This window comes from Rhododendron vialii, chromosome 2a (assembly GCF_030253575.1).
Source record: "Rhododendron vialii isolate Sample 1 chromosome 2a, ASM3025357v1".
Classification (NCBI taxonomy): domain Eukaryota; kingdom Viridiplantae; phylum Streptophyta; class Magnoliopsida; order Ericales; family Ericaceae; genus Rhododendron; species Rhododendron vialii.
This window is the reverse complement of record NC_080558.1, coordinates 26,105,096-26,130,578: the sequence shown is the minus strand read 5'-3', so window position 1 is coordinate 26,130,578 and position 25,483 is coordinate 26,105,096. Positions and strand designations below refer to the sequence as shown.

General features: G+C 41.3%; 1 protein-coding gene across 1 annotated transcript; it reads right to left on the bottom strand.

Annotated features, from left to right (window-relative positions):
• Positions 1–15,919: 15,919 nt before the first annotated feature.
• On the bottom strand, positions 15,920–18,270 carry LOC131317364 (uncharacterized). The gene is made up of 4 exons (XM_058346921.1): positions 16,754–18,270; positions 16,658–16,695; positions 16,259–16,563; positions 15,920–16,177 (listed from the first exon to the last, which is right to left on the bottom strand). The coding sequence occupies exons 1-4, from the start codon at positions 18,268–18,270 to the stop codon at positions 15,920–15,922; spliced, it is 2,118 nt and encodes a 705-aa protein (XP_058202904.1).
• Between the last annotated feature and the right edge of the window lie 7,213 nt (positions 18,271–25,483).

The window sequence follows — 25,483 nt, the reverse complement described above, 5'->3', positions numbered from 1 at the left end:
AACGGCACCTTTGAAATTAATAAAAACTATAATTAATTTACTTGTTAACGAACATTAAGGGCATCGGCCCAATCATAAAATATTATGTGTTTACTTACTCGCAAAATATTATTTGACATGTACTTTGTATCTCATTAAAATGTATCATGTTATGAATTGAGCTACTATTGATTGTATTATGTTGTACATGCTAGAATGGACATAGGTTCACGGGATTGTTACGAGTAGTGATTCATGTAGACGATGTTAACTAAATGAAAACTGATAAAGTGTTGATGTGTGAGGTTGTGGATTGCGATTTGAGCCGTGGCTATGACAAGGGTAACCAATGGGGCATTGTGTTGAAATGGGTAACTAATGGGGCCAAGTGTTGAGAGAAGTTATGATGCGGATGTATAATGCGTCATGGGAAAATTTGCTTCTTTTGTTGAAGAGGGAATAGGTCTCATGAGACGGTTATAGTTAGTGGTAGGTGATGTCCGACCCTAATGTATGATACGTCATGGGAGGACTCGATCCTCCTGTTATGGTCTTAAGTGAGAACATACTAGATACATAATTTAGGTGCGCTCACCTAGAACCCTGGTACAAGATAAGCAAGAGGAAGGGTGGACCCATGAGACGGTTGTAGTTAGTGGATGTGGGAGGAAAAGGATCTCTTGGAGCAGATCCTTAGATTTCATGTAAGCTAATGGATAGTAAAGAAAAGGATGATGTATATTATTCTGTGTACTTTCTGTGTATTACCAATTCTTATATTGTTGAACTGCTAGCTATAAAATAAGGGGTTGGTAGGATTGGGATTATTCTACTGAGTGAATTATCACTCACGGATACGTTTGTATCCTGGTAAATTGGTTGCTTCGGCGATCAATTTGCTAGAGGGTGCAGGATTCAATGGTGGAGCAGTTTGACACAGGAGAAGTAATAGGGGCGGAGACCGAGGATGCTTGGGATCTTTATCAAGACTAGAGTTGCTCTGAAGATGTTTAAATAAAATGTTAGAGTGTCTTTAGGGTTAATGCCTCCGAAATTCTTTGAAAAATCGGGGCGTTACATGAATGCTTATGCTCTTAATCCGAAGATAATTATTAGAGGTATATATATTTAATGTTGTTGACTTTGATTCATTAAAGAGTGAGATTTTTATACGGTCAATAGTCTCAGTGAGTTGGGTAGCAACATTATGTATATGACAACTATTAATTATTGATGGAACTCATGTCCCAGTAGGGATTGATGATACCCCCTTGAGTAAGCTTATAAGTTTCGAATATGTCAAACCCTGCAGGTGGATTTTGTATCCGACATATCGAATAAGTTAAGCAGATAGTCTCAAGGTATAAGATGTTGATCAAGTGGGAGATTGTTAGTAATTTATTTTAATCAACGGGTATCTGTGATCTTAACGTGGGGAGATTAATAAGTATTTAATAACATAGAGCTCGAAATATAATTGAGAAAAGGACGAAAGTGCAATTACAATTCTGTAGTGGGGTGAATTGTAATTTGTGTAATAAAAAATAAAATCATGGTGGGATTAAGATTTCTTATTTACACAAAGAGCCCAGATTTATTTCTCCTTAGGGCCCTGCCCTAGCCCTATAAATATACTGCTTTGTTTTCTAGGTCGAGGACATGTTTTTGAGATATCAGAAAAGTGGGCTACGAGAGAGAACAAACAATCACGTAGGATTTCTACAAATGGGTACGTGATTCGAGGTATAAGGGAATATGATAGAAGATTGTAAGGTACGGTCGAGCAGTATTTGTGGCATATAGCAAGATGTGCTGTAACAAGTTCAACTAGCATTCGTGACGCGGGAGTTGTGATAAAACCCTAATTCCGCCTTGTAGGGTTTTTTGCAATTTTTGTTGTCTAATTTGTACACGTCATTACTGGGTTCTGGGAATCGTTTCCCAACAAAAGTAACATTCCTCAAGAGAATAATAGAAAAAGTAAATAACTGCACCACCTTGTTCCGAAAACAAAGAAACATATGATTGGAAAAACAGACTTGACAACAATCTCAAAAATATCAATTTGTACTGTTGGTGTGCTAAATTGATAACGTAACCGAAAGATTTAGGCATCCAAGCCTTGAATAGGGCTGGAAACAAGATAAAGTTGATTGATATGTGAATAATCAAAACTTATCCAGATAACCTTTCATAGTCTTCCTTTGATTTCATTTCATTAGGACTTTGTAAGACAAAATATAGTGCTATCATTTTATTATGTACAACAGCCTTAAATTAACTTCACGAGAAGAATACAAAATTTAAAACTGACGACATGTAGAATAACTCTCTCTCTGTCTTCATACATATAAGATATGTATGTAATTATATATCTATTTTCTCCTCCTTTGCTCTTTATCTTATCTGCATCTATGTTTCGCCTTCCTTCTATTATCTATTCTTACACTTCTTCCTAGTCTGCTTGTTTTCCCTGTCTCACTTCTTATACTTCTCTGTTCTCTTCATATATAAGTATCCTCTTTTTCAGCTTGTCTTTGCTCCGGTATCTCTCTTTTCTCTTCAAGCCTTTTTGCCTGGGGAGGGGTATATAAATACCATTTTACAATCATTGTATTATGCTTGTCACGTGTAGAAAACACAGCTTCTCTGGCCATTTACTGGACAAAAACTCTAATGATATTTGTGCCAGTACTCCTCGATCTCTCCCATACTAAATTCTGTTAACCATGCAACTTTAACCACTACAAGAAAAATTCAATTGGGTGACGAATGAAAATCGTCATAAATTGCATGTTTTTCGTCACAAATAATATAGGTGACGAAAAAAAATTTATCGACTAAAGGTTGTCGAGGATTCCTACCTGGTGACGAAATCTATTTTTCGTCACCTATAGTGTCTTTTGATGACGAAATATTTCGTCACCAAAAAGTGAATAATTGGTGACGAAATTTTTTTCCTCACTTATTGTGCTTTTTGACGACGAAAAAATTCGTCACCGATAGATCACATTGGTGACGAAATTTTTTGTCACTAATATAAGAAATCGGTGACGAAATTTTTCGTTGCGAAAGATGTTTTCATATGGGAAAAGAAATCCATCTTTTTTGCTCCTGCTGGGTTTCGAACCCGAGTCCCTTGAGTTTTTCGCGCAAGCTCCAACCAACTGCACTACACACACTTTTCAGTAAATATTTAAAATATCTAATATATAACACATATGTTTAACATGAAAATATATTTCGAATGTAATTTTGGACCTTTAAACATTAAAATTAGCAATTTTGATAAACATGAGAGTTGTAGGCAATTGAGTTATTGTTCAAACCCAATTTGAATTATCTCAATCGGAGATTTTAGTAAAGAGTTATGTCCGAAATATATTTAGTGACAAAGCGCAATTCATAAATTTTGTCACGAAAGGTACCCATTTGACAACGAAATATATTTTTTGTCGCTGAAAGCGTTAAAATGGCGACGAAATTATTTTTCGTCACCAAAGTTAAGCATTTGGTGACGAAAAAAATATTTCGTTACTAAATTGCTCACATTTGGCGACGAAATATATTTTTTGTCACCAAATGATTATCTTTGGCGACAAAAAATAATTTTGTCACCTTTTTTAAGTTTTCGGCGACGAAAAATGTATTTTATCGCCAAATGGGTACCTTTAGTGACGAAAATATTTTTTCCGTCGCTAAACAGGCATAATTGGTGACGAAATTATTTCGTCACAAAAGTTATCAAAATAGTGACGAATTTATTTTTTCGTCGCCAAATATACTCATTTAGTGACAAAATTAAATTTCGTCGCCACTTTTTTGTCACTAATTTTCATTTTTCTTGTAGTGAACCCATTTACTTCAAAGGCCATTTCCAAATGCTGGTCCCTATAGTTGAGGGTAGTGGGAGGGGTGAACCGAACTCAAACCTGAGTCAGCTGACCCCTAATATGGACAAAGTAGCTTCTGTCAGACTTGAATCCGAGCTCCCATGCTTGCAGCCTGAGTATTTCACCAACCTCTGAGCTGTGGTCCATTACACACTTGCATACTAGAGGTAAAGAATCTGAAAACTAGAGGACACTGGAAAAAAAAGAGCAATAGTTGTCTGACGAGGTTTAAACCAAGCTTATCATGCCTGAGTACATAGGCAAGGCTTCTTGCCATAACAGCCCTAATGAATTCATCTGATCACTTGATAATCAGAATATCCCACAACAGTTGATGAACTCGAGTTGTCACCCTAACAGCTACAACTATCAACGCAAAGATACCATATTAGGCTTTTCTGCCCGGGTGTCATACTTCAAACCAATATTTAATATCGATTATATTAATTCTTTTGAGGCTGCATTTCCTTCATGCAAAATGAGGGCTAGACACTATTTGCAAGGATAATGAATAAGAATTTAGAAAATTCTGCAAGAAGTGACATATAAAAATTAGCATTGACCAGACTACCTAGTACCCACATAAACTTGAAGAATTAAATTTCTAGAGTCAACATTGTGTTTTTGGCAACTAATATCAACATTCTCCAACTATTTTTGTACAGTAATGGCACTGCAAAGCCAGTATAGTTAAACCCCACAAATAAGCCATAGACCTCAGTAGAACTAGAGGCAAACCTCTGGCGCCATCCAGAATGCAGTCCCTTTGGATGATTTAATTTTATTTAGTTTGGTAGCCTGGTGAATACACAAGATAATAATTATGTATTTCAAACTCTAAAAGCCATACAAGGGAAAAAAGACCATGTTCCACTGAAAGAAATAACCATTGCCAATCCAAAAATCTGCAAGTTTTACAGATCCACTTGCATCCACCAATATGTTAGCACACTTGATATCCCTTACAGATGAGAAAGAAAGACAAATCTTAGAACAAAGGGAAGCCATAATTACACACTATGACACGTGATGATATTTTGAGCTTCAAAAAGAAAAAAAAAATGTTGATCCAACAGAATCTCCCACTCCCAGTTGCCAATATTTCCCCACCTATGGCATCATGCAATCATGCATAAATACTTCAACAGTAAGTCAATTTCCAACATTTTGGCTTCCCCGAGACATGCAAAACAACAGCACAGGAAAGACTAACATCTTTCGGGCACTCAATACCCTTTAACAGAACTAAATTCCAAATAAACATCTCGAACAGGAAAGACCATAACGTAGAAGAAAGAAGACCAATTCTAAAAAAATTACCAAAACCCATTAGAACTACTTGTAGTGGGCCGAAATAACCAAAGGTTCGAAGAGTTCAAAAGCGTCACTAGGTGGAACCCACTGTCCGATTATCCCAGTTCGTCTATAAGTCAGGTTGCGCCTAGGGAAGACTCTCTGCGGGTTTACTGAACATTCCTCTTGCACATCACTTGGTACGTCTTTCTGTCATTCGAAAAAATATAGCGGCGCTCGGTGAAGTACAGTCATTCGGTTTGACCTTTCTTCGTTCGGGAAAGTTGGCTGACGTTCGGCGGGTCGATTATCATTCAGGGACATGTCTTCTAGAAGATGGAATGCTGCCGTGGTTGTTGTGGAACGTTCTGGATTCCGTTGATAGGAGAGGTGTTTACACCATATTTTAGTATTTAGTCTCATATGATCAATTGGGTCAAAATGTTACACGTGTCAACACGTTTTAGACTAATTAATAAAATGTAGTATGAAGCCTGTTAAGGAAAAATCAAGTGGACTGATCGACGGTTGATATTCAACTGAACACGTTTCAGAATATGCATCACATACAGATCGTGGGCATGACAGTTAATGCAAGCAGGCAGTTGAAGTAATTACAACGTTGGGAACATGTGAGATCATGGAGAAGTAACCGCCTCGTGCAGATAGTGGAGCAAGAATAGGGAGCATGGAGCCATTTAATTCAAATCGAAGGAGGGAATTCCATATGATTTGAATTTCAAGTCGATGACAGCCTATAAATACAAGAATAGAAGATATTTAGAACCCTCAATCAATCGCCCAAAGGCTTCTACTTTTATCTGTACTTTACATTTCTTGCTCTAGGAGTAGCTTGTAACGTAACTGTCTGTTCGATTGTGTTCTCATAGTCGATTGACTTCTACCTCGAGGAATAATAAAGTCCATTTTGTTGTTCTTCTTCCATCTTCATTCACTTCATTAAGTTTGCTTCCAAAGAAGTCCTGAAATACGGCAAGGAACCAAACTCCACCACCACAAACACCCACATTTCCAGCACGCTCAACAACTCTTAGTCGATTCGTCGACTGTAAGTAAAAAAGACAAACAATTTTGGCGCTAGAAGGAGGGCCCTTACTAATTTGGAAGTAATGGCACCGGCAATAAGAAAGCAAGGCGACCGACCAACAGAGCCTCAGAATGAAGGCTTGGAAACCCAAAACGATGTGATGCATCCTGAACACAGGATGCCAGAGAATAGCCAAGGAAATGGCTTGAGTGCGCCAACGGATATACAGAGCCTTTCTAGGCAGTTGGCACAGGTTTTGTCCAACCCAGAAGACGAAGCGGCACAGGAATTGATTACCCTAATGAGAAGGGTGGTTACACCCCCATCTATCATTGATGTTGATGCAAATGGTGTAGTTCATGAACAGTTGTAATCCGGTGATTTGCCTAGACAGGCCCCTCAACAGGTATATTCAAATCCAGTATTTGACTCAAATATGAATATGCATAGTCGACCATTTGTAGGTCCAACTACTTTACGGTCCGCAAGGCCAACCAGTTTTTATCAGAATGTTCCATCTATATATGAAGTTGGAAACAGTAGTGGGAATGGTCAAACTAATGGTCTCAATCCTAGTCAGAATCCTCAAAATGGTTTCACAGGGGTCCATGTTATGAACAATGGTCAGCACATATACAGTTCTGCACAAACTGTGCCAAATCATGGCAATTACACGTACCATACTATGCCAGCTGTGTCAAATAATGGAAATAGTGGTCAGTACGTTCACAATTTGCCAAATAATGGCAATGGAAACGGTCAGAACGTCCCTTTCGTACAACCTCACGTACCAAATGTTCTTAGAGCCCCAGATCCCATGAATATTAACAGGGCACAAATATTAGAAGTCATTCAAGATGTATACGGACCAGGGCTGCGCAGGGTAGAGAAACCTATGTTTAGGAAGCCTTACCCACATTGGGTTGACAGTGTGCCTTTACCAAGGGGATATAAAATACCTGAGTTATCACTCTTTAGTGGTATGGAAAACCAATCAACAATCGAACATGTGGGCCGGTTTTGCCTGCAGTAAGGCGAACTGGGCTTGGATGATGTTTTTAAATTGAAATTGTTCCCGCATTCATTAACTAAAACAGCATTCACGTGGTTCATAAGTTTACCTGCAAATTCCATTCATACGTGGCAAGATATGGAAGAACAATTTCATGCTCAATACTTTAGGCACGAACCAGAGGTTTCGATTGCTGATCTGGCTAAGTTAAAACAAAGGCCAAATGAAACGGCAGAATAGTTCTTAACTAGGTTTAAGAGATTAAGAAACCAGTGCCACTGTAATGTGCCAGAGACCGAGATAGTTCGAATAGCTCAGGATGGTCTTGAGTTTAACTTTAAAAAGCAGTTTAATGGATCTAATTTCAAAGATCTATTTGAGCTTTCTATGAGAGCATCTCAATTTGAAGCTATTCTGCAGGAAGAAGAGCAATTAAAGAATACATCTCTAGGAACATATTACCAAGATGTAGAAGGAGATATCGAAATCGATGTAGCGCAAGTTGTGGGAAAGACCCCCATAATTTGTGACACTCTGGTTAAAGCAGAAAAACCAATGAATATGCCCTCGTCCCAACCCAATAGGCGTGGGGGGCAAGCAAATTATAGACAGTATTCGTTTGACTTAGCACAAGCTGACCAAATATTTGATGAACTGTTGAAACAAAAGTTTATCACCCTCAGTCCTGGGCATATTATTCCTTCTGATAAAGATAGAAAAGGAAAAGAATATTGCAAATGGCACAATTCGTTTAGGCATAATACTAACAATTGTGTTACATTTCGGAATTGTGTATAGGATTTGATCCAGAAGGGGTTGCTGCAATATGCTAAAGGTGATAAGGACCCGATGGGTATTGAATCCAATCCGTTTCCAAAGATTGAAGTGAACATGGTGACGGCCAGCCTAGCTAAAAGGCTGGGTTCCAATATTGAGAAACAAAAGCAGAGGGATGAAGATCAAATGCAGACTGAAGAAGAGTCAGCAAAGTCTCATACTTCCAGGTTCCCAAACGATTACCTCTGTATCAGGTGTGGACATGAGGTCCAGTATGGAGAAGCAATCATAGCAAAAAAAGAGCAGAGAAGTGCAATCTCCAAGTCCGGACTGACGTTCAACACAATGGGGGGAAACGATCTTCAAATATATGTTGGAGCCAAACTGATTTATGAAGGCATAGATCCAGGGCTTTTTAACAGAATAGAGTTAGAGCATTGCTATGGGCCAGATGATGGACCATTCTTACTCAGAGGACACCCAGTGGTGCCTGCAAGGCCCGAGGTACCTTATTGCCAATACCTTGAAGCAGTAGGGTACCAATTTCCCAATCGAGGGAGATACCTTAATCAAAGGGGTGTTGGTTCCAGAAGAGGTTTTGGACCACGAGGAAGAGGACCTTATGGACGTGGGTTGCACCAACCCAGGATGATAATGCCGCCTAATCATGATCATGAGGATTGGAGCACGCTTAACCACCCAAAATTCCCAGCAGAGGGTTGGTATACCAAAGTATCCAGTTCACAGAAGAGGAGGCTTCAAAGGAAATTTGCAGCCAGGGCTTATGGTGATCCATGGGACCATGTTTTTGAACCACGAGAAAGAGTGGAACCATCAAAGGTTTCAAACATGGTGTGGACCCGAGAGCAAGGAGAAGCCAGTGAGCAGGGAAAACCAACTCTTAAGCATGGGGGGCAAGAAAGTAATGCTGCAATTTCTCCCCAGTCGACTGCCCAACCAAAGGGTAGGAAAGAGTTGAAGCAGAGCTTGAAGAAGAAAATGGAGGAATTCCAGAAACTCATGGAAGCAGACGATGATGATCTCTTTGACGAGGGTTCAGAACAGGAAGACCTGATCAAAGATGCGTCCCCATCTCCACAGAGATCTGCAACCTTTGGTAAAAGTCTGGCCGCAATCCAATTCGGGTCAGTACCTATAAATTATCAGTGTAATATGATTTTAGTTCTGCCAAAGCAGTTCAAGGCAAAACCAAATCAGCCTATGAACTTGGCAGGTGATGTTGAAGATACCACCCAATCGATTGTAAAAATAATGGATAAAGGGAAGCATTCTCAGTCACAGCCCATTAGCGTCGAGACGGATGAACACGGAAACAGTATCGTGGTTCTTAGAACACCTGATGATGCCTCCATAAGGCATTTGAGACCACTATATATTAAACTGCATATGAATGGCCAGCCTATTTCAAAAGTGTTGGTCGATAATGGGGCAGTAGTCAATATATTACCCTCTAGAATGTTGAAAGTCTTGAACAAAACTGATGACGATTTGATCCCAACAGAAGTCACAGTGGGCAACTTCGCTGGAGGATGTTCTCCTGCTAAGGGGGTTATATCTTTACAACTGCAAATTGGGACTAGGAAGATGAATGCAACATTTTTTGTAATCGATTCTTCATCTAATTACAATGCCTTACTAGGCAGGGATTGGATCCATATAAATAGTTGTGTACCATCTTCTTTGCATCAGGCTTTGATCTTTCTGAGGCCGGAGGAAGCAGCAGGAATGGAGGTCTTTTGGGCAGACTGACATCCATTCAAAGCAGAGACCAATAATATCGAAGCAGATCTCTACAACGAACATTTGTGGCCAACAAGGATAGAAGACTCAGAAGTCAGATCTAACCAAGTTGGGGTAACTGAGAGTCAATTCCTCACATACATTAAGGAAGGATTCCAGGAGCTAAGCAAGGATTTCACCAGGCTAACATTATATCAAGGCCTGTCAAAAGCGACCAACAAGTTTTTAATGTTTAGAAATTTATTCAATACAGGAAGTGAAGAGTTGGCTACTGTTAAAGCCACTTTTAGGAGATTGTTTTCTTTCCTTGTTGACAGAAAGTTGCAGGCAGACGAGCCTATTTCTTGTAATTGGGCTGAATGTGTTTTTGATGATAGCCCATTAAACATGAAAGAGTTAGGTCTAACAGACTTGAAACCAGCACCGGCTAAGCTGGATGATGATGGGGCCCAAGTGAAAGATCCCACGGAAGAAGTAAATCTAAGAACTCCAGAAGATCCTAAGATCACGTATGTAAATGCCACTTTGCCTGATGAAATAAAGGAGAAGTTTAAGTATTTGTTGCGTAAATTTAAAGATTGCTTTGCTTAGAGTTATGATGAAATGCCAGGTTTAGATAGATCTTTAGTTGAGCACAAAATACCTATAAAAGAGAATTATGTACCTTTTAAACAAGCACCCAGGAGAATGAAAGATGACGTTCTTCCCCAAGTCAAAAAAGAAATGGAACGTTTATTCGAGGCAAAGTTCATTCGACCGGTCAAATATGCTGAATGGGTCTCAAATGTGGTCCCAATGTTAAAGAAAAATGGGAAAGTTAGAGTTTGTGTTGATTTCAGAGACTTAAATACCGCATCACCAAAGGATGAGTATCCAATGCCTGTTGCTGATTTGCTAGTCGATGCAACGGTAGGTTATCAAATGCTGTCTTTCATGGATGGTAATGCTGGCTATAATCAAATATATATAGCAGAAGAAGATACACATAAAACAGCATTTAGATGTCCTGGATACATAGGGACGTTCGAGTGGGTGGTTATGGCCTTCGGATTAAAAAACGCAGGAGCAACCTATCAAAGAGTTATGAATTTGATTTTTCATGATTTTCTACATAAATTCTTGGAAGTTTATATAGATGATGTTGTTGTAAAGTCAAATTCAGTTGATGAGCACTTGCATCATCTTGAACAGACTCTGGAAAGGATGAGGCATTACAGTTTAAAAATGAATCCTTTGAAATGTGCATTTGGTGTTACAGCAGAAAACTTTTTGAGATTTTTGGTGCATCAAAAAGTGATTGAGATTGATAAAACTAAGGCTGATGTTATCTTGAAAGCACAAGCCCCAACCAATAAAGAAGAGCTCCAACAGTTCTTGGGAAAGATTAATTTCCTTCGAAGATTTATTGCCAATTTATCTGGGAAAACAATGGCATTCTCCCCATTATTAAAATTGAAGTCAGAAAAGGATTTCAAATGGGAACAAGAGCATCAGAAAGCTTTTGATATTTTAAAACAATCATTGGTAACGCCTCCCGTTCTGATGCCTCCAATAAATGGAAAACCATTGAAGCTATATATATCAGCAACACACCGTTCGATTGCAAGTCTGTTAGCCCAGGATAATGAACAAGGCCGAGAGCAATCAATTTACTACCTAAGCAGAAGGTTAAATGATTGTGAAGGAAGGTATTCATGTGTTGAAAAGATTTGCTTGGCATTATATTTTTCAGCAATTAAGTTAAGGCATTACCTTTTGCCAGCTAGGGTAAAGATCATTTCCCAAACCGATATAATAAAGTACATCTTGTCTAGGCCCATTTTAAGGGGGAGACAAGGGAAATGGATATTAGCCCTAATCGAGTATGACTTTGAATACGTGCCTCAAAAGGCAGTAAAAGGACAAGCTTTGGCAGATTTCCTATCTGAGCATCCAAATTTACCCCTGGAAGAGGATACCTTTGAAGTGCATTTTTTGGAACTCAGACCTTGGAAATTGTCCTTTGATTGTTCAAAAACAGACAATGGAGTTGGGGCATGTGTTGTTTTGACATCTCCAAAGGGAGAAATGTTGCAATTCTCTTTCCAACTTGATGAGAGTAGAGTTTTGACAAATAATCAAGCAGAATATGAGGCCTTAATCATAGGCTTGGAAATAGCGAAAGATTTGAATATACGATATCTGAAAGTTTCTGGGGATTCACAATTGGTCGTTCGACAAGTTACAGGGAATTATAAGTGCAATCACCCATTATTGAATTTACAGCTTGGCAAAGTTCGACGTCTTGCTCAGAACTTTGATGAGATATGTTTTCAGCATATCTTGAGACTTCAAAATAGCGAGGCCAATCAAATGGCCCAAGCAGCTTCGGGAGTTAAAATTCCTAAAGGGGACACGGAAAGAGTGATCAGAATCCAAAAAAGGTTTTTACCCTTCTCAGAGGAAAGGGAAAAAGATCGATTGGATGTATTGGTAATCGTCGTTTCTAATGATTGGATGGATCCAATAAAGAATTATCTTCTGAATCCTAATGAGAAGGTAGAAAAGATTGTCAAATGCAGATCCATCAATTATGTTCTGTTAGGACAGGATTTGTATAGAAGAACTTCTGATGGTCTACTACTGTTGTGCGTTAGCAAAGACCAATCGATGAGGATCATGGGAGTGGTTCATGAAGGAACCTGTGGTGCCCATCAAGCTGGTGATAAAATGAGATGGTTAATTAAGAGACACGGGTATTATTGGCCAAACATCCGAGCTGATTGTATTCAGTATGCTAAAGGTTGCCAACAATGTCAAAAGCATGGACCTATCCAAAGGATACCTGCTTATCAGTTGCAATCGATTATCAAACCTTGGCCGTTCAGAGGTTGGGCAATCGATATGATAGGAGAAATCCACCCAGCGTCTTCATTACAGCACCAATTTGTGGTAGTAGCAACTGATTATTTTACAAAATGGACAGAGGCAATACCTTTAAAAGGTGTTTCACAAAAACAAGTGATTGATTTTATTGAGGAATATCTTTTATGTAGATTTGGAATTCCTGAAACTATTACTGTTGATCAAGCATCTGTATTCAATGGTAGAGAAGTTATCGAGTATGCGCAAAAATATGGAATACAGATTTTGAATTCTACTCCGTACTATGCCCAAGCTAATGGGCAAGTCGAATCGACTACCAAAATTATAAAGAACACCTTGGCAAAGGTAATCGATGATAACCCAAGAGAATGGCATGATCTGTTGCCCAGAGTGTTGTGGGCATACAGAACATCACAAAGAGATAGTACTAGGGTAACTCCGTTCGAATTAGTCTACGGGCACGCAGCGGTTTTGCCAGTCGAAATTAATGTTCAATCTCTAAGGGTGGCACGTCATTATGATCCAGATTTGCAATATGAGGAGGCAATGTTTTTGGACATCGATGGATTGGAAGCAAAAAGGTTACATGCCCTAAACCAAATTCAAGCCCAAAAGAAAAGAGTAGAAAGGGCTTACAACAAAAGAGTGAAACAAAAATCTTTCGCAATTGGAGACTTAGTGTGGAAAACAATCCTCCCAATCGATTCAAAAAGGAAGAAGGGAAAATTTGGGAAATGGTCTCCAAATTGGGAAGGTCCTTTCCGTATTGCACAAGTCTTACGGGGAGGTGCATATCATTTGGCATCAATCGAAGGGGTCCTTCATGAAAGGACCATTAATGGTAAATATTTGAAGCATTATTTTCCGTCTATGTGGGAGAACATGAGTTAAAACAAAATTTTCCATTTCATAATCAGAAGCTGCCCATGAGTAGGGCAGCATTACAAGAGGCAGTCCAAACAAAAGCAAAAGATCCCAAGAAGGATCTAACAGAAAAGAAAAAGATCCCAAGAAGGATCTAACAGAACAAAAGAGAACCCAAAGCGGGAACCCAAAAGAAAGAAACCCCTGTGGGAACCAACCTACAAAAAGGAAAAAGATCTGAAGTGAGATCCAACAAAAACACCACACCAGGACTCCCCCACGAAAGAAGGCCTATTCTTTGGGCCATTCTTTCCACTGACCAGAGGTGCCAGCTATGGAGGACCTGATGTCAGCAGGATCAATCGAAGGAGGCTTGTAGTCGATGGTGTCCCAGTTTGCCACCACTAGTTTGATGGCAGACTCCATCTTCTCCAATCGAAGCGCCATGCCCTCCACTCGATCGTGGATAGCCTGAATCCTTCGTTTCCACTCATTATGATCTTCCATGAGTGCCCACGAGAGCTCGGTGGCCAGTTGCTTGATGTGAGCAGGAGTGATTTGTGCAGAAAGAGGAGTAGAGGAGACGTTGGTGGCCATAATGTAGAAGCACAAGTGTTTGAACTTGTCCTCAGTGTTGTTATTTATAGACCAAAGAAGATCCAAAGACGTGGGTCGTGGGCAGTTACCCCGAGGGGGAATTAAGAGACGTGACAGCTGATAGGGTTAGTGGGCTCTCAATTGTAGTCTCCCAAAGTAAGGCGGCTGAAATGCTGCAGCACGGCATTATTTGATGTACTTAACCGTCATTTATTACTGTGCATGTTCCCTAAAAGTAGAAGGGAAACGTCACCATAATCATAACGTGGTGTTGCCATGATTATAGGTGCCCACGATCCGGATATATAGGGATCAAGGGTTTTGATTGTATGGTTTGCTCACATCACATTTGTAAGTAAAGGAATACGAACCAATTATGTGAGGTTTATTCCTATTTATTCCTATTTGAACATATATTTGAGTTTAGTCCTTAACTCAAACATGTGAGTATTCCTTGATCCAATCCAAACATTAGTGTAAGAAAATCATCCCAAACAATAAGTACGAGAAGGGCCATGGAAGGCCTAACACTCGTTCCAAATTGCCATTCATAAGTTTTGGCATACCACCTGCTGATAGGTAGAAAATAAACAGCAAACAAAAAGTACTTATAATTTTGTACTGACAAGATTAGTCGATTGACAGTCATTCATGAAGAAAAGAGGACTTAAAGGCCTCCCATTTAACTACAAGTTCATCACATTTAACTCTGTTTCTCTGCAAATCCTCACGGGCAGCAGAAACATGAACTGAGACTCCTTTGCCTTCCTCTGCTAAGTGTTTGAAGTCTTTGTCAAGTTGGCTTGCTGTTATCAGAAGATTTCCTTTCTCAGTCTGCAGTTGACCCAATCGATGTAACAATTCCTTTCCTTCCTGATCAATAGCCACAAGTCTCGACTTCAAAGTCGAAGCATCAGCATGCATATTCGATAACTTCACTGTCAGGTTGGAAAGGTTACCAATCAAGTCCTGCTTTTGACTTATTTCCTGCTGGTAATATCGGAAGAGGCTGATGTTGTCACCCAAGGATGATGCATAATTTTCCAAGATGATTTGTTCCCTGAGGGGGAAGACATGCCTTTGTGACAGGGATTCAACACAGGCACTAAAATCTGTGGACTTCACTGTCATTAATTCCTCAAAAGGAAGTTTTAGGAAGTCAAAGAAAACTTGGATTTCTTTCTGGGTCTCTGCACTGAATTGAAGGAAGAAGAAAGAGCTACTGGATTCTGAAACTTCAGTGAGGGATCGAAAGACTTGAGAAGTTGACTCTATCTCCTCCATCAGATGGTCCAGTGAATCACTAGAAGACTTAACATGAGCCGAATCCTCAACACCCACAGGATTTGTTGCCGTTTTGTTCACTGAGCGAGGAGATGTGTTTAGAGCAAGGACCTTTGGAATACTTGCAGGAATCATACCTGCTGGTGATAGGACTTGATTCCCAGAGGGATTACCAGAAGGACTAGAGGCCACATCCTCTGCACCTTGTCCACCTTTTTGGTTAGGACTGGTTTGGGCAATGGGGGCAATCTGAACAGGACCCTCTACTGGTCCTTTCTTTTCCAAATCCTTTTCGATTGGTGCTGATGGAGCCTCCAAATTAGGTACATTTGCCACCCGTGGAGAAATCATTTCCTCCCTACCGTCGCCCTGTTGATTTAAATCAATTTTCTGAGTTTGTTGAGGATTGGGGTCAACAGTGGTTTTCCACCGTGGTACAGCATTGACCACATCTGTTGCAGACTGAGTTGTTGTGACAATGGGTTGTCGAATGGATTGTACACCAAGCTCAGCAACATTTGGCATCAGAATCGAGCCCTCACCAACCTACATAAAAGGACTGTCATCCTGCAACAAAGGATTTTCTTGGTGTAGCAGTTGTTCCTGTAACTCTGGCAACCAATCAGCCTGACCCAAAGGGTCTGATACTGCTGTATCAAAAGATTCATATTGATCAATTGCCAATTCGGTGTCAATTGTCTCTCCTGCTGAAAAGGAGGATTTCTGGACTTGTGAGGATTTTGAAGAATTTTCCTCTTCTTCCATTTCTTCAAAGGCATCTACAATTTTGGTCCCCTTGCCTTTCTGTAAAAGAAAGAAAATAAGAATAGAAGGGCTTTTGAAAAGAATGAAATCAATAAGGGAAAAGAGAAGATGAGAATGTACCCTTGGAGGCAACTCTTTGTCACTCGAGCTTTGTTTCTTGGTGGGCTTTCTTGTTGACTGCTTTGTGGGGGTAGATACTTCACCAACCTGTCTTTTAGGTCTACCAGTGGAAGGACTTTTAGAAACCTTTTGGCTCACACCTGACGTGATTTTGAGGGTTCGCGTCCGTGGCCTGGTTTCGGAGTCCTTGATCGATTCAGCTTTCCTTTTCCTAGTATTCCCACTTGGCACAGATGATATGGGAACTGCTCCTGCATGAGGCACAATGGCCTTAGAAGGTTCATCAGGCAGTCGAGCTGTTATCTCTGTCAAGGAAACAATGTATCAAGGAAACAATGTATCAATGATTAGTAGAAGCATGACTAATTGAATTGCAAACCAATGAATAGCTGTGCTTACCAGCCTTATCCTGGAGGTATTTGTATTCAGGGTCAAGCCTGTATAGGCAGTCTGAAAAGTGGAGCACTGAAATAAAGAGCTCTCATAGTCGACCACCATTCATCAAAGGCAGGCAGGGTCGCATTATTGGTCTTAAAGTCAATGAACTGAAAGGCTTTCACACGATGTTGAAAATTGCTGACCATCAAGGATATCATTTGCGAGTCCTTGGCCTTAATCGTTGGCCCGCTTGAAGCCATCTCAGCAATGTTGGGGTGAACGAAAGGCATTGGAATGCCTTGTGCAAGGCCAAATTGTTTGGCACATTGACAAGGAGAATAATTTTCAAAACCACAGTTCCCAAAAGGAGTATTATTTAGGGCAAAGCCAACCGGGATAAGTCTTGGAAGAAGGATGCTGGCCCAGAATAACCGTTTAGACTGAGTCATTTTCTCTGCAAGCTGGGGAGAGGCTGGTGGAATACCCTCAAAACATGGCCTTAATCGTTCGGATGCATATTCGAATTTATCGAAGGGATAGAAAACAGGCCAATTCTTTTTGTTATCTTCATAGAAGAAGGTGAAGTACCTTTGAAAGGATGACTCCTCTGTCTGAGTCAGAAAACCTAAGAAGTATTCAGCATAGCTACGGCATGTTTGCAAGGCTTCATCCGATCGAAGAGGATTATTTAGCTTAGGTTTCAGCTGGGGAAAATATGCATACAACCAAGCTTGGAAAATCCGAAAAGGACCACCACAAGAATCTGCTATCTTCTTGTCAACAAAAGTAAATAAACCCTTATACAGGGATCCTAGAACAAATGGGGCAAGGGCCAATCTTTTTACTTGAGCCATACAGATGGCCAAGTTAAAGTATTCTTTGGTAACGCTAAGCCCAGGAACTGCCATAAGAAATCGGCAAATCCAAAACAGGTAAAATGCAACCTTCTCGTGAAAACAGGGTCCAGATGCTTTGGCTTTGAAATGAATCTTAAGCCATTTCGAATAACTAACCCCAGCTGATGGAACAATGAATGGGGGATCATATGGATCAGGAGAAAGTAGGGCACTTACCTCACGGCCTAAGGAAGGGAGGCCGGTCAAATGAGAGATATCCAAAACTGTCGGAGACAATAAGCCACAATGCAGAACTAGGGCATTGGATGATTTGGACCAGAAACAGGCGGCAGCAGCTAAGAGTTCAGGATTCATGTCTAAGGGGAATTGTGAGAGCTCGATTGTCTCACGAATCCCCATTGTCTTCCAATCCTCAAAAAGAAACTTCATCATGCGCCTTACCCAGTCTACCCATCCCATTTCGACGGTATAAGGCCAGGAACGAAGGCAGGTGTTCTTATCCCAGCCTGACCATTCCAGCGATGGAAGCTGGAGGAGGAGTGGATCATGTTCCCCTACTGGGTAAACCTCTGGAAAGCCATCCGGAAGAGCTGACGAGAAAACTAGACCCAATATACAGTGAGAACTGACGTTATCGTCAGGAATCAGGACTTGGGTGCTCTGATTAACCCCATTTCGGTACGACTCAGGGAATCGGAAGGAATCCTCCGCTGCTGACTCGGTAGCCGAATCTTCAACTGGATCACTGACAATCTGTAGTTTGGATTTCGGTGCCATTTGAGAGCTATTTTAGGGTTTGAAAGTTGTTTTAGAATTTTGTGTGAGAAAAAGCTCGATTCTTGCCCTAAAATTTGAAGTGCTCTGCCTTATATAGGTGGTAAGTTACTAAGAGAAATATTTACCAAAGCTAATATTTAACTCAGGTAAATAGGGGGGCATTGTTTATACCATATTTTAGTATTTAGTCTCATATGATCGATTGGGTCAAAATGTTACACGTGTCAACACGTTTTAGACTAATTAATAAAATGTAGTATGAAACCTGTTAAGGAAAAATCAAGTGGACTGATCGACGGTTGATATTCAACTGAACACGTTTCAGAATATGCATCACATACAGATCGTGGGCATGACAGTTAATGCAAGCATGCAGTTGAAGTAATTACAACATTGGGAACATGTGAGATCATGGAGAAGTAACCGCCTCATGCAGATAGTGGAGCAAGAATATGGAGCATGGAGCCACTTAATTCAAATCGAAGGAGGGAATTCCATATGATTTGAATTTCAAGTCGATGACAGCCTATAAATACAAGAATAGAAGATATTTAGAACCCTCAATCAATCGCCCAAAGGCTTCTACTTTTATCTGTACTTTACATTTCTTGCTCTAGGAGTAGCTTGTAACATAACTGTCTGTTCGATTGTGTTCTCATAGTCGATTGACTTCTACCTCGAGGAATAATAAAGTCCATTTTGTTGTTCTTCTTCCATCTTCATTCACTTCATTAAGTTTGCTTCTAAAGAAGTCCTGAAATACGGCAAGGAACCAAACTCCACCACCACAAACACCCACATTTCCAGCACGCTCAACAACTCTTAGTCGATTCGTCGACTGTAAGTAAAAAAGACAAACAAGAGGTGACTTCTCTGATAACCGAAGTGACATCTCTGCCTGAAGTGACATTCCTGACATTGACAAATGCGGCTCTGCACACCCTGGGAAGCAATGTTCATTGACATGTGACGTCATCCGAGCGTAGCTACGCGCGTGAGAGGCACTGTCGACTTGCTCAACCCTCCAAGCTTTGCCTATAAATAGGAGGCCACCCCTTATAGGGCAAGGGTCTAAAAAAATCACTATTGCTCTATTCTTTCTCCTAACATACTTTCTCACAATACTTCTTCCTCCTCTACTTACTAATGTGGGCACACGCCCCGAAAAATTTTTATTATGCAAAATTTGGGTGCGGCCCTCTTTGAAAAAGGCGCGGCAAGACGCTTCGATTCAGAGTCGCCACTCGGGTTTTCGCGGTATGCACCCAAGGAACCGAACTCAAAAACGTTTGCCACGTTTGTTTGATTTTGAAAAAGGCGTAGACCGGTCCGTCGTCACCTTCGATATCTGAGGTTCGGGAGCCAGGTTACGAGAGGGGAAGGGTTTTATGGCACCCCTCTCGCCCAATCCGGAGATCGGTCTCTACTCGGGCATTTCATAAAACGTTTGCATTTTTCTCTCATTAATCATTTTTGGCCAGTTAGAGCTGGGGAACAGTTAATAGGGATTAAAACTGTAACAAATTGCAGTTAAATGATAAAATGTTTATGGATGATGAAATTGCAATGATAAACATAGATTGAGAACAAGCACCGAGAGCAGCCCGAATAAGTTGGAGTACGCTGCCCTGAGGGGACGTGAGCAGGCCCTGCACCAGCATGCACTGGCCGAACCACTGCATGCTGATATGACCTGCGCACGCTACCACGAAACTGGCGTACTCCACTTATCTGGTCTCACAGTCTTTGTTTGCAACCCTCTGGGCTCTGGAAAGGGACTAGCGCACACCTAGGACAAACCACGCAATTCATAGAGCAGAATATATACAGTTACAGAAAGATAGAATGGCTTCAAGCCACGAAGGATAACAGAATACCCCAAAAATAGTGTGGGGACATAAAAGAGGCCAAGACTAAGCTAAGATGCAAGGGCCAGCCACTGGATCTTGGATTAACTGCCGTACGCCAGTCAAATGAGACCGTACGCCAGTTATTTTCCTTACCCAGTGCTTGGCTTTGCATCTTCTGGGCTCTGGAACATGACCAGAGAAATCCCAGGAGCCTTCCAAAGCAGATAAAAGCAAATATTGAACGCTACATCTAAATAGTTCTAGGATATGGAAAGCTGTAAAACTGGTTATTAGCATGCTAAGGTGATGACAGAAATGTAAGCAAGTACAAACGATGGTCAATGATCCCCACGACAATAGTGCACATACTGCCATGACCGGCGTACGGCATGATGGTACTGGCGTGCGCCATTGTCCATCTCACACGGTTGTTATATTTTACCAGTTTAAGGCCAGGACTAGTATTGACTACTAGCCTGGACCTTACTGGTTCTCCTCAGGGTTCGAAAACAGAAAGAACCACAAAGGTGGTATACCTTTGGTTGGGATGAATGGATGACTTGAGCTTTGGTTTGGGGAGGTAGAGATTGGATGATGACAATGTGGGGGGTATATCAGTGGAGTGTGTCACTGAAGAGCTCCTTTCCTTCCTCTTTCAATGGAGGAGAAGAGAGAGAAAGGGAGGAAAAAAAGGGTCTTGGCTTTTTTATGTGGTTAACCCCTTGCAAATGAATGCAAATGAGGTATTTATAGAGGAGAGAGAGACTGAGATCAGTTGGGTTAAGTGCTGGTTTGGCTGGTTGGGTTAAGAGAGGGAGCCTCCCATGCATTAAATGCATGGGACTTGGCTTGATGGAGGGTGTAGGAGAGAGGGGGGACGTCCCTGCCAAGTGTAATCATCAGAGGGACTGTAGCCCACGTCAGGGTGGCACAAAAGTCTCGTCCATGTGGCTGAATAAAGTTGATTTGACTAGGCTTGACTGGCGTGCGCCATGTTTTGACCTACGTGCGCCAGTGATAACTGAGTCAACGGTCGATGACCGACACGTGGCAGTTAACTGGCGTACGTCAGCACAGTACTGGCGTAAGCCAGTTTGGGTTTTGCTGGGGCCGTTTGGTTCTGGCTTGAAGGGTTTGAAATGGGTTTGAATGAGGTTCGGAACGCTCAAGGCTCAAACATGCCACCGTCCTCAGACTGTTCTTGACCATACTCATCATTGGGGCAATAAAAGACCGAAAAAAATAGCGTTATCTGGATGGGGTGTCTACAACTAACTTGTTCGTCAGAGCTTCTTCTCGGAGGAACACCCCCCTCCGATTTGCAGGTACAAGAGTTAGCACTTCATTCCTCCATGGTTCAACAGCGAGAAGGAAAAAGGTTCAAGGTTGATTCAGCCCACCACAATTGGCGACTTTGCTGGGGATGTTATCTTTTCTCTAACCCTCTGTGCTGTGGATATGAACACAACCCTTCCCTTTCTTTTCCCCTCTTCTCTTCCTCGCCTCAAGATATGTCTCAACGGATTCCTCCGCCGGAGCCGAAGAACTTTGCCCTAGATTTGGCCAAGTTCGAATCTCTCAACATCGAACCCAACCAAGACAGGAGGATCGTTCTTTCGGTCTCCCGTCAACTCTACTTCCCTCCCACTGAACTTGATATCGCCCTGGCAGAACAAAAATGTCAAGCGACAGTGATTGCCCTACTCCAACAGCGCCTCGAAGACCGGGATCGCGGCATGGCCGGCACACCTCTAAATGCCAACTCCGCGGAACCCAGCCATCCCAGAAAGGCACGCAAGCGAGGAAGGAAGTCACACCTCGCACCAACTACCGAACCAATGACGTCCGAACGTCGCCCTATTTTTGAGCGACTTGAGCACGTGACCAGAGCTTAACCTACAGCTTCTCGGCCGCGGCTAGGGAGCGTCGTCCGAGCAGAAAGTTCAATGAGGTCTTCCGCCACGAGCTCTACGGCCAAAACCACCAGGATGGGTGCCATGGCATGCACGTCTCACGCTGCTCCACGCCGAGAGGGTCTATCGACGAGAAAGAGGCCCATGGAAATAGACGACACCCACTGACGCACATGCACAAGTGGCTATCCCAAGCGTTCAGTACAGTCCAAACTTGTGACCGAACGACCTCATGCGAGAGGTAATTCGGAAGGATCGTGTGGACATCACCGAATGTCGAGTAGGGAAGTACACTCAGAGAAAGATAACACGATTGTTCTGTTTGATCAATTCACGGGCGAGCCGATCGTGTACCAACCCGTTGAAAAGACGACCGAGCAGTGGCATGCCCAACAAGATGGCTCTCGATGGGATGCTCAGGAACCCTCGTTAGGAGATAGTCGAGGGCATCAGGAATGGCTCGAACGACCACGGCATCACCACCGAGCGCCAAGAGTAGCTCGCGAGCCTCGATTGGATGCGCCGCCATTGGCTGTTCACCCCGATCCCGTGCCAATGGATGACACCAAATGGGAAGGCCAAAACATCACCATTCAGCGGGAGTGTTCGCCGAAACTATTTGTTTTGCCCAAGATCAAGCCTTACGAAGCCAAGGAGGATGCCGTTGCGTTCGTCTACCGATTTCGACAGACAACGAGCCTCTATAATTTTACTGACGCTCTCATGTGCAAGATCTTCCCTCTAACACTCAGTGAACCAATCATGATGTGGTATAATCAGTTGAAGCCCAAGTCTATCAAGTGCTTTGATGAATTGGAGTTGGAGTTCACCAAGCGTTTCGTCACAAGCAATATCCAGTCGAAGACGCTCTCAATGCTCGTCAACATGAGAAGGTCGCCAGGAGAGACTCTTCGGCTGTATACCAAACGATACTGGGAATTCTACAACCTCATTCCTTATTGTGACTAAAGCATAATAGCCAAGTCGTTTATGAACGGATTGGATCCTTCGTCCACCATGTTTCGGGATCTATCCCAAAACCAACTGAAGACCATGGTGAGCTCATGATTATCATCAAAAAGGATTGTGTACACGAAGAGGCGGTTGTCGAGCACCGCACCCCGAAAGCTCTGGCACCTGCCAAAACGTTAGCTAGTGCTTTTGGAGTCAAGAAGCAAGTAGTGAACGTTGGGCATGGTGGCCAGGGCAACATGAATCAAGGGAACCCGTGGCCGAACATTAAGAACCGACCACAACTGCAACAGTAACAACAACAACAGCCTCAGCAACAGGCAAGGCGTGAGCCGAGGCCAGACGAATTTGTGGCTGAGCGAACAGCTTTTACCAAGCCCATATACAAGCTTTTGAGCTTTATCGGTCAGCTGCCATTCTTTGTTTGGCCAACAAGGGTCTTGGGTACGGCGGGTGGTGGCACTGGAATATGCACCTATCACAACGAGTGAGGGCATTATACCACTCAGTGCCGACCGTTCAAGAGACACTTGGAGGAGCTTACCGCGGCCGAGCACCTCAACCAATGGATTGACACACGGAGGAACCCGGTTCTGCCTCCCCCACTAATGCAGGGAGGCGTGTCGAAAAAGAAGAATGATGCGACAAGGACAATCACGAACAAGTATGAACTAAAGGTACTCTCTCTTCGAACACACAATTTTGACAAAACTCTCAATTTTCGTTAATCAAATCATAAAACAACTACCTTAGCCCTAAGGCTTACAACTCAATTTATAATAAACTAGAAATACTAAAAAGGAAACCTAAATAAGGGAAAACTAAATCTGTCTTAGAGAACAAGAAAACAATAAAGAGGAAATAGTATCAACCTAATTAAGAAAACCCAATATCCTAGGCAATTTATGCTAAAACAAAAAGATTCCTAATAAAATACTAATTGCAGAATAATAAACTAAAATTCCTATAGTTCTTAAATAATTAAAATATCAGCCTGCATCATCCTTCCCCACTTGAAGAAACTCGTCCTCGAGTTTACACTACAAGAAAAATTTCATTGAGTGACGAATGAAAATCGTCACAAATTGCATGTTTTTCGCCACAAATAATATAGGTGGCGAAAAAAAATTGTCGACTAAAGGTTGTCGAGGATTCCTACCTTGTGACGAAATTTATTTTTCGTCACCTGTAGTTCCTTTTGATGACGAAATATTTCATCACCAAAAAGTGAATAATTGGTGACGAAATTTTTTTCCTCGCTTATTGTGCTTTTTGACGACGAAAAAATTTGTCACTGATGGGTCACATCGGTAACGAAATTTTTTGTCGCCAATTTAAGAAATCGGTGATGTTGCAAAAGACGTTTTCATATAGGAAAAAAATTCTTCTTTCTTGCCCCTACTGGGTTTCAAACCCGAGTCCCTTGAGTTTTTCGTGCAAGCTCCGACCAACTACACCACACACTTTTCAATAAATATTTGAAATATCTAATATATAACATATATGTTTAACATGAAAATATATTTCAAATGTAATTTTGAACCTTTAAACATTAAAATTAGCAATTTTGATAAACATGAAAATTGTAGGCTATTGAGTTATTGTTCAAACCCAATTTGAATGATCTCAATCGGAGTTTTTAGTAAAGAGTTATGTCCGAAATACATTCAGTGACAAAGCGCAATTCATAAATTTCGTCACGAAAGATACCCATTTGACGAAGAAATATATTTTCGTCGCTGAAAGCGTTAAAATGGTGACGAAATTATTTTTCGTCACCAAAGTTAAGCATTTGGTGACAAAATATATTTTTTGTTACCAAATGATTATATTTGGTGACGAAAAATAATTTCGTCACATTTTTTAAGCTTTTGGTGACGAAAAATGGATTTCTTCGCCAAATGGGTACCTTTGGTGACGAAAATATTTTTTTCGTCACTAAACATGTATAATTGGTGATAAAATTATTTCGTCAAGGAAGTTATCAAAACAGTGACAAATTTATTTTTTCGTCGCCAAATATACTCATTTAGTGACGAAATTAAATTTCGTCGCCATTTTTTCGTTGCCACTTTTCCATTTTCTTGTAGTGTTATATAATTGAATTCACCGAATCATGTATGCATCAATCTTATACTGCAAATTAATTTTTTCGAACCTGAACGTTAAAGATGAGTCTTTAAAAATTAAGGGAACAACTTCCTGCAACAACCGTACACCATCTTGAAACTTTTGTTCAGAAAAATTGCAGGAAGTACTCTTCACGCAATTGCTAGTTGGATGAAGCACCAAAAATGGCACTTCCACCAAATCACACAACGTAGAACCCCTTTCAGCCATATTAACAATGTTGCCTTCAACCCATGTTGTCATATTTCCATTGTTGCATCCAACGAACCACATGTGTTTGGGGATTACCTTGTATGCATCATTAATGACCAAGAATCCATCGCACTCCGGTTCCTTTATGAGAATCGT